The following is a 10,940-nucleotide window of genomic DNA, read 5'->3' on the forward strand; positions in this document are numbered from 1 at the left end:
TTGTAATGTATTGCGCTATTTTAGGGTTTTATTTTATAACTGATTCAATGCACCTCTTACACTAAATTTCGATCGCTAATGAAAAATAACACTATCGCATCCACACCACTTATAATTATAATAAAACTATTATAGGTTTTATTATTTTTGAAATATCTTTTATTTAAGTCTTAATCTAAAAAAGAATACGTGTATTTATAGTTTTGTATTATGAAATTGTCAGTATTTAGTCTTCCGACGACCTTTCCTCTGATACAATATTGTTATTCGCGATTTCCTCCATCAAAATCGCAATCACTTTTCTGGGAGCCGCCATCTTGAAACGTTCGCGCCGAACTTATCGTTCAATAAGACCGAATCGGAAACGAACGATCATTGGCGAACGTTCGCTGTAACTGAACGCACTACAGATCATTTTATCTTCTACGGTGGTAATTTAGTGCCATGAAAATCTGTCATATTAAAAGTCATTTTTCGGTAGTTTGCCCAGGCTAGACTTTGCTAGACTTTTGATATGTTGAAGAGGTGATATTTATCTACAATATTATCGAAAAATTATTTCTGTTGCAATTAGTTGTGGGTACAATTACAGATTGACTGGACTAATAGCCACAATTGCAACGCTAGATGTGGTATGATAACATAGATATTTGGAGATACAAAATGCTCGTTTTTATTTATTTGTGACCACAATAAATTCCATGCTAATTTCCTGCGAATATATCTATTCATACGACACACGAACACTAAAATGGTACCATGTTAAAACCATAATAAAAACGAGCATTTTGTATCCACAAACATCTATTTTACCAGACCACATCTGGTGTTGAAATTTCGGCAATTGCCATAAGGAACAATGATTATTTATTGTTTAGCTTTATTTTACGAAATATTGTACGAAATTTTCGTTGATTTTGAGTAGTAATGTTACTTTAAACAATTAATACAAGTAATATGGGGTATAAAACAGTGTAAAATACTTGCCTCGGCATGGACGTCGCAATCTTGACTATCACGTGATTACCCCCTCTTGTTAATTGTGAGGAATAACTTTGTATTTCCCATCTATTGTTTATTGAGTGAGATACTAACTACGAACCACTAACGAAGAACACGTGCAAGAACTAACACGGCCCCGAGTTAGTCATTACGTGTCGATTACAGCACGTGCTAATATTTTGTCTGCTGCATAATTGGTTCCTACAGGCGTAGTTAACATACAATCATCACAACCACTTGCGTTCTATATGCGGGTGTATGCCATCAATAATATACATGACTACACCATCAATGGCATCTTATTATTACACACCAGTCATAAATTAATGTTGCGAACATATTATTGAAGAGAAATTATTGAAGGCAAAAACGATAGGGCAATAAAGTACTATTTCGTCGTCAAAAAACGAAGAGGTCATCGAAGGGATACTAACAAAGATCGAGCTATATTTTACACCAAGATATTAAGCAGCAAACTAACACGTAGTAGTGATTTATTCACATGATGAGCTTAATATGGATACCTATAAAGTTAAAAGACAGTTTTATCCGTTTGTTTTCGGAGAGTTAGGTAAGTCAAACACTCTGTCTAAAGCACTGCACAAGTCCTTCTCATGAATTTATAGAGAATCAGATCTTTTGTGTGGGCTCTTGTAAACGGCTCATGGATTTTCCTTTCAGACTTTTATTGAGCGTGATCCGTTCAACATTCCTGTACATGAGGCATATGATAAGGCGTCGAATACGCGATTTCGAGATGCTATAAATACTTGCTGATAAGCCATCGAATCTGTTGGTGGTCAACGTTGAAATAAAGAGTTCTAAGAAGATGTTCTTCGAACTTTATTGCACCACAAACACTGTCATCTTTCACTTTAAAGATTGGATCAAGTGCGAACAGTTGCCAAATTCGCTTCATTTTGTTCGGTCTGCCCTAGACTCAAATAATAGAGCTAGTAGAATAGGTACTCGCATTTTATATTGTTTATTATACGAAAGTAAACAACGTCCTACTATAGCACCTCGTCTGAGTCAAATGTGTACACAACACACAAACATAATGCTAGCCTAGCAAATAATTATGATACAAGTGTTCTTGCGTGAAAAATGAACAACTTGCTGTGATACAGTTCTAGGTCTGTATGCGAATGACGCCCATCCCCTATTGTTAAGGGCTACCCTACCCCGCTAATATGAAAGCAATGCGTGTAAATTTTTAAAACCAAAACACATCGCAAGCTTCACCTTATGATCTTCGAATAAAATAGGCTTAAACAACCACTCGCTATTTGGGCGCATGTATGTTGATTCGATAAATACTATTTTAATTGACATTTCTGGAAACGTCCATTGACTAGAACGTTATGCCCGAACACAAACAAGTATTTGCCACATTATTCTTCTGCTAATAGCTACCCAATGAAACTCCCGAATAACAATATAATTGATAAAACACCCGAATAACAACATAATTGATAAAACACACGAATAACAACATAATTGATAAAACACACGAATAACAACAAAATTGATAAAACACACGAATAACAACATAATTGACCGTTTTTGTGATATTGCATTATGGGTAGATGGGTCAATATAATATGTTAACCAGCCATAAGTACAGTAACCCTTGTGTGTATTTCTGCAACACCCAATGTCAGGGTGCAGGAACACGTGACTTTATGGGGTTCTCAATTGGAAGTTAATGAATCAAAACACACCGGTAAGTGTTGCTTTTTTTTCAAATAACTTTTCAAACCAAGCTATCTGAAGAATTTCAACTAGAGCATACAAGACAGTTTTTATGCGGCTTATGGCAATGCGAAAAACATCAGAATTACTTTATTTCATAAGCCGGTCCGAGTTCTTGGACAAACATTCGATAGACGGTTCATAAAGATACACGGTTATGCTGCACGCAACGTGAAATTTTTGCACTGATTTCAAACGTATTCAAAAATTGTATTCTTAAATCTTAAGATATCGGCACAAACTGCAAGATAAACTGTCTTTTACACATTAAAGATTTTTTAAACATACACTTCAACACCGTTATTTCGAACACCGATAATATTTCATTATCGTGAGATACTTGCAAAAATAAAGTTCTTAACGGTGTGTTTTCATTTTGTCCAGCCCCTGTGAAGCCCGTTGATTCTGCACCCTGACTATTATATAAACATGAGCTAGCCAGCTAACGACTGGCGTCTGTGTTGTACTTCATGCCTCATTTAGCAGAGCTGCATCGTTGGGTTACACATGGTGCAGTATAGCCAATTTAATACGCTCAATTAACCGTAACCACTCGAGCGGGGTTTTGTTACATGTAGGAAAGGTTGAATATGTATTATCTCGGTATAATGCAGCCACTTAACCGTATATATACTGTCTCAGACAGTGTCAAAATCCTTGCTTAAGTTAATACTGTTTAGAATGTGTTACTTTTATTATGTTTTAAAATTAAACATGACTTAACATTTAATCTGGATGGATAAGAAACCGATTGTATATACAATTTAGAACCTTTGTGTTTCAGATCAATACAAAAAATAAAATAACAGACAACAGACCTCATACTCAATTACGTAATTGAGTTTAAATTAAGTGTACCTATAACAGGCTATTAAACACGGGAATGCTTCTATATTGAATCATCCAACAATTTTCATTCATATATTTTCAAGGATTTTTGTTAGTATATATTCAAGAGCAATTCCATTTTATGTTTCCACTGAGTCGATGACTCATAGAGAACCCGTGCAACGCGCTCCCGTGCAATATCCAGCGCATCAATCCGCTCTTCTGTAACACAGATTATTCGAACACATAGCAGCCAGATATATCGGCCAGCCCGGAAGATTAGTTTCAATGATATAACAGATATTACAGGCGCCCCAAACAGTATCCCATTACCACGAACATTCCCTAGGTTTATTATATTTTAAACGTTGTATAAATAGAGGAGACACCTGGAGAAGAAATCCAGGCATCTCACAACAGATAACACAAGTCACATTATGAAATAATAACGTATCAGCAAATCTACTAAAGACGGTTCGCCTCGGCTCACTCCATTTTAATGTTCATTCTCAGATGTAAGATGTATAGATGTAAGTACTTACCGTAACAGTTTCATTGCAGAAAAAAGCCACTTTAGATGAGTAATTTGCTAAGGTAACGACGAAAACGATAAATGATAATGATGGTGGCGATCGATGAGGGAAATACGAGCTATATAATGCGACGTAAAGGAATATGGAAGTGACGATAAGTAACCTAGAATCACCACCGCTTAAAGGGATCTTTTCACGCTTTGGTAAATTGACAAAATTGAAAAAAGTTGTTTCAGATTCGCAAATTTTCGTTTTAGTTATGATATTTGTGAGGAAACAGTAATACTGGACATTTTCCATGGTCTAATATAGCCATTATATTCATCTTTTGACGATTTTAAAACCTAAAAATTATAAAGCGTTGCAACGCGAAACGATTGAATAATTTGGAGAGTTCTGTTTTTGTCGTTAAATTTTGTGAAACTACGAAGATTGCTTATATAAGGTATAAAATACGTCACGAATGTGTACTCGGCGGAATAGCTCAGTAGGCTAATGCGTTTTTACTTCAGGACTCTGGCAGGACTCCAGGGTTCACTGGTTCGAAACCTGGTCCGGGCAATGTTCTTTTCCTTTTTTTAATTTTATTCTTGATTTTTTACTGGAGCTTTTACGAACCAATGTTTACGTTTATCGATATAAAGCATTTAATGAATAGTTTAAAAAATGCCAAAATCTGTGAAAAGGCCCCTTTAAATAACAGGTTTTCGTTATTTACTTAGTCAAATGTTCTTTTTCAACTGTATTTTATATAAATTACTACAGAAATGTAAGATACGAAAACACGTGTCCAGGTCATGCGAACATCGGTATTATGTCAAATGCGGCTGGTAAGGAGCTACCTTGTCCGCTAAGACGTCAAGCGGAGCTTCGTGGTGTCATTAGCGGACATATTAGCTTCTGACCAGATTGGGTTGGAGCATATGGCATAACACACTGTTTCGCATGACGCGGGGATAAATATCATCAATCATGACGATAATCAGATGAGAATACATTGTTTAAATTTTCATAAACACACCTTTAACAGAGAAGAATGAGGTCTTAGGTATGTACACACCGTTAACAGAGAAGAATGACGTCTAAGGTATGTCAAGGTCGTATATGTTTCCTTTATACTCCTACGCAAATATCAAGAAATTCCCCTCCAAGAATGTTGATTGCATAGTTCTTGAATTAGTAACTAACCGGTATGTAATGTTTCAGCCTATTTAGTACTTAATTACATGCATAGGTATACACCATTTTGTGAATTGGTGTATATATTGTATTTTTAGCTTTGTTTACCAAAAGCATAGTGTTGTTCCAAACTAGAGACACTATAAAACATTTTGTTCTACCGGGTATGTGTATTTATCAGACAAGACGCCTTTTACAAGTCGACTTTTTAATGATACAAACAAAACTTAAGTGCGTATCATCATTCTTTAACCAAGTATGTACTACGCCTTCGTCGTAGAATTATAATTAATGAAAAAAGTTGTACATGTTATAGTATGCAAAGAACATTACATTCTAAGACGCCATATTATTTTCATGGAATACGTACAACCATTTCCAAAACAAAAGTTAAGTGTGCTCTATAGCTATTTTCCAATTTCGAAAAGGTGTATGCAGAAAATATGTTTTATTAAAAAACAAAAGCTGACTTACTCGTTGAACAGAGAGGGGCTGTGCGAACTCCCTTCCGCCCTGTAACCGGAACCCCCACGGTATGTCCCCACTCGGGCGCTGCAGCCATATCGTCTCCATGGCGTGGAAATATCCCTGGAACCCTTTCCCGGGGTCCGAACTCTACAAGCAGGAACAAGTATCCAAAAAATACAAAATGGTGTAACGTTTGAACTCGCGCAGGTATTCACACTGACTCCAGTCTTTCTAATGGATGATAGATGGTGTGTTATCTGCCAACAATCTTATTTTAGACAGGTTTGTTTCCATGGTAACGGTACATTCTGGCTGCATTCTAACAGTGTACCTGGAACAGCGATATTTTATCCTCGTTCTGCGTATCTTCTATACACAGGTAGCCAGGTAGCACCAGACAGTCAAAATGTGTATGTACGAGTCTAGAGGCTGCAATGCCTTATCACCGGAATCACTTTCTTTTCATTCACACTAACGTCAGAATCATGTATAACCCAGCAGTGATATGGACGATTGAATCGGACGCATTCAAAACATAAATAAGTGAGAAAACATGACATTGTTTTAAGTGCAAATGCTCAATTCTGGAATGAACACGTACTTTGAATTCATCTGCTGTTAAAGCTGTTATTCTCGTTTCTAGTTACCAAAAATATCTGCCCTGTATTTGACATGGACCTAAAATATTCACATAGAAGGATTGTGGTCGATTAATAAATAGAAGCACCAGCTCTCATTGCCCTGTTGTGATAGCCACACATTTCACTTTGACTCCTAAAAGAAGTACGCTTAACAAACACATGACTATTCGTCAATATCGGGATGCTGTTGTGACTACATGTTTCGGGAGCTGTCGTGACGGTTTCGAAACGCTGTCCTGAAAATCGGGAATTTCTGGGACAAGTTCGGCGTGATCGGTCCAGCACTTCCGGCAGTGCTACATTAAGAGTATTTTTTTTTAAGTCGCGGTTTATTCGATCAATATTTTGGGAAAACTGGGCTTAAAGCATGTGCATAAAGTTTCGTCCCAGATTTATCTGTGCACCCGCACAGGCTTATTTGGAACGACACTTTACGCACTTGCTTTAAGCCCGCTTTTATGAGATCGAGGCTCATTCGACTGTGTCGGATCAAAAATTGGACGCTTCCCTATCAGTGTTGATTTTAAATTTGGACGATATCCCATCGAACGGGGAATCATTTGTTATAAAAAGGTATTGGTGTATCAAATCTGTTGCTCTGAGACTCTGTCAGGATAATGGTGTTACGATGCCGGGACACGGTCGGATCGATATTGTCAGCAAGATGTCGATAAGCGATCGGGTTATTGATCCAAACGAGAATGTTGAGTCTCAAGTACCACAGAATGTGGTCGATTTTTTATTGGGACCATTGTCAGCTGGGGAAATTGAATTTAAATTTACTTACTTTAACTAAATTTATGTTGTTTTAAAGAAGAAAAGTGTACATATGCTTAATGGTTAATTTTCAGCTGGAGTTTTGAATATCTTTCATGTAATGCAATTCTTCTGGCTAAAATATGCAGTCGTTATGTCGAAAGAACTAACAGCCATCTGTTACACTTTATACCTAAAACAATCTTAACGGACGAGTCGCTTTAAACACTGCTTATCAATCGTTGAGAACGTTAATCCGTCGGATGCAAAGATATGTTATGTATGTCCGGTGCTCAAAATGACACCGAAACGCACTCGTGATGTGTGGGATAGGGCGATAGTTCATATCAATGAATGATACATTGTAATGTGAAGCGGGTTTCAGAACAAAACTGGGGTGATATAACTGTCAGCTACCAAGGAACATCCCATAACCACTGCGACCAAAATACTCGTTATCAAAAGGTGTCAATGCATTTACATATCGATGGTTAACAGGGTATTTTATTTTCATAAATACGAAGATCTTTAAATAAGCATTTATTAAATGTTTAATAAACAGGTAGGTCTAGATTTTATAGTAAAATATTTATTTTTGTAATTATCAACTTTTTTCCATGGGACTCTTTCCGCGGGCGCGGGAAAATAAGTAGGTGTACAATAATTATTATTACCAATGGAATTTACATGAAGTACATCTTCACCCATGCTAACTGTAAATATCGGCCCTTTCAAATTATCTATGAATTGCGCGATTTTGAAGGTATGTATTTTAATCCCACTTAAATGCATGGAAGAAAAAATTGAATATACAACGTTATAAAACGTACATAAATGTTAAGGAAATTCCTGTCTAATTGCTCCCTTAAAATAGTGAGTGAGACGATTGGTTGTCACGAATAAACGTGATCAAAGAAACCACATCAAGGGATTCTTATCGTATTTGTAAACATAGCCTTATTGTGAATAAGAACAGTTCTGAAACCAAAGTAAGTTTAAAAATGGTAAATATCTGTCAGCGATGCATTGTATACATTAAAAGCGTATGTGTCATTTAATCTTGAATCGTCACTTAATATTGAATCGCAAACACTGAGGATCGTACATTAATGTAACAAACAAGAAAACACGGATCGTACGTACAATAAAAAACAAGAAATGGCGAAACGAGTACTTTAGATGGGATGATTTGTCTGTGAGTTTTACTAGTTAAGAACTCAACTGTGGCTTTATTGAAATCCTCGTCCAAACACTTCGTTTTGCGTGTTTTAAACATTTGGTGATGTATGCATGGCATGGTTATGTCTGGCCATGTTGTATATTTCATTCGCATTCTCAAAAACACTTAAGTGTACTAGAAAATAGTATTTTAAATCAAGTTCTGCTTGTAAAAATATTGTTATTGAAATTGTGCTTTAAAAATGTTTTGTTAAATTGATATAAAATATTTCTTTCAACACATCGATCGATGTGCCAAGTGTTTTGTGTATGTGTTATTTAGGTTAACAGTAAACTTACGCGAATGATTCTCGTTAAAAATAAATGGATAAAGCCTTGATTCATTTTCACAGACAGATGCAAAAACAGTAGAAGACTTTAACAACCACTCAGTCACTGTGTTGGACCAGACCTTATCACATCAAATTGGTCTCGGCTCTCCGAGATAGGCCGAGTAGTCACGATTGTCGACAAGACTCTTCCATGGACTGTAGTCAGGGTTGCTGAACACTGTCACTCGACCAGACAAGTGAAATGTTGACTCACCCGTGACGGGGCTCAATGAATATGTGTTTTTTTTGTCATATGATCCCCAGGAATGCAGGCGATGACACCGTACCACTCGACCTCGGTCATATTCAACTGATTTGAGTAAACGTTACATGCAGGTAGCTGATTTCCCTTGATTTGGGGCTTTACCATGTATAAACTACCGGTATGGTGATAATAAACATCTTAGAAACTACAGTCTGACTTAACATTTCATGTAAATTGTATTTAATTACACAAACAATTATTGTTTAAGACAAAAAAAATCTACGATACTTCTGAATGATGCAGTTGTTGAACGCTAAAATCAGCCAAAAAAACGAACAGGATAAGCTGTTACATGTTCTGGTCGTAACTCTAAGCTTATTATTTGATCGACATCAATTCTTTTTCAAATATCAACTTGTTTCTTTATTCCCAGTTACAAATCGCTCTTTTATTACCTCATTGCCGAGTTTCAAACAAATAACAATTTATATTTTAACAAACTTTACAGCACTTTACTAAGGAATTACATTCATCATCATGATTCGTTGAAGGTACAAAACATGTCGCTTTGTGTATGTCAAGAAACGACAGTACCCACAATCAAAAGTCGTACAACCATCGGCAGTATGCAATATGTATGCTCAGATTAATTGCAGATGCTTCTGTAAAACGAGCAAAATAAAGTCCAACTTTTTTTTAGAAATCTTACCTTGGGAATGCCGACCAATTCGATATACATCTTCAGAGGCCCTTTTCAGAACACGTGAATAATTTACATAATTTCAGAAAATATTGTTCAAAAGTAAATTGCTCACAGTTTGCGTTTATGAGTATAAGGATGCAGAATGTCTTATTTAAGGATAGTTGAACGCACTCATAATAATACAAATGTAAAACTATCCAACACTTTTTATCCGTGGGAAAAGTAGCTAATTATATCGTAAACATACTGCTTTCGATCGCAGTTTGTTACGCTATACATTTATTTCGCGCTATTTTATCGTAAACTATCCAATCCTAAATTTGTCACCAGCATACGTCTTTATTTCCGATACATAAAACTATTCAGTTTCGTGTAAACTGTGTGACCTACAAAGCTGTAGGGATTTATTAACGTGATACGGGCCCGGCATTTAAATAGGAGATGAATTACCGCTCTGACACGGTTAACAACCTGTCTGTTCTGTTAAGTAATACCGGTAATTATATTACTTGCAATATTAAGAAATAGTGTGCGTTAATAACCAATTAAGTGTTAATTGGAAAAAGCTGGGTCAATTAACTCATTTAGATAACTGCTTGTACACCCAAGGGCGAATGTAATTAAGAGCGTTACATAAACATTTGTATTCGATGTAAAGATGTTTAAGATGTAAAAATGTGGTCAAAAACGGCGAACCAACGATCAATACGCTCGTGCAAATATGTTTTCGTCCATTGGTTGCCAATGGATAACCACGAATCGAAAAGACGGTCCGGTCGGTTTAGTGTAAAAATGCGATATACATGTCCGGATTAAGTAGGATGTTAGCAGACGAAATAGAAAGATAATTAAAATTGAATGTTCTATTTCTTACAATTTTTCACATAGAAACTTTTGTCCAGTGGCTTGCCAATTGACTTAATAACCACAAATCGAAAAGACAGTCCGGTTGGTTGAGTGTAAAAATGCGGTAAAAATGCCCGGATGTAGAAGGATGTTGGCAGACGAAATAGATAATTAACATTGAATTTCTAATTCTTACCATTGTTCACTTAGAAACATTTTTCGAAGATTTTCTTCTGATGATTTTTTAAGCACCATTTTAGTGATTTTTTTCTTATACTTTGAAAAATTAAACAAATATCGTTCGTAAAACAATTCTATTATTGGCAAAAGCTTCCACGTGATAGTCAAGATGGAGATGTCTATGCCGATGCAGGTTTTTCGCCCTTTATAACTTGTATTATTTTTTCAACGCTTTTAAATGCCGCTCACTTTTCAGCAATATCAGGCAGACTGTTACAAGCGTTTATGCCGTAT

General features: G+C 36.1%; 1 protein-coding gene and 1 long non-coding RNA gene across 2 annotated transcripts in view; one reads left to right on the top strand and one right to left on the bottom strand.

Annotated features, from left to right (window-relative positions):
• The window catches only part of LOC127869568 (uncharacterized), a 57,260-nt gene extending 47,286 nt beyond the window's left edge, over window positions 1-9,974 (bottom strand). Inside the window, exons 1-2 of the mRNA XM_052412224.1 lie at window positions 9,627-9,974; window positions 5,772-5,912 (exon numbers count right to left, since the gene is read on the bottom strand). Of these exons, the coding sequence (XP_052268184.1) occupies window positions 5,772-5,912; window positions 9,627-9,656 (171 nt within the window). The 5' untranslated portion in view covers window positions 9,657-9,974. The remainder of the gene's footprint in view (window positions 1-5,771; window positions 5,913-9,626) is intronic.
• Window positions 8,100-9,127, top strand: LOC127866085 (uncharacterized). The gene is made up of 2 exons (XR_008042848.1): window positions 8,100-8,151; window positions 8,734-9,127. It is a non-coding gene; the product is annotated as an uncharacterized LOC127866085 (long non-coding RNA).
• Window positions 9,975-10,940: the final 966 nt, after the last annotated feature.

Source organism: Dreissena polymorpha, chromosome 2 (assembly GCF_020536995.1).
Source record: "Dreissena polymorpha isolate Duluth1 chromosome 2, UMN_Dpol_1.0, whole genome shotgun sequence".
NCBI lineage: Eukaryota > Metazoa > Mollusca > Bivalvia > Myida > Dreissenidae > Dreissena > Dreissena polymorpha.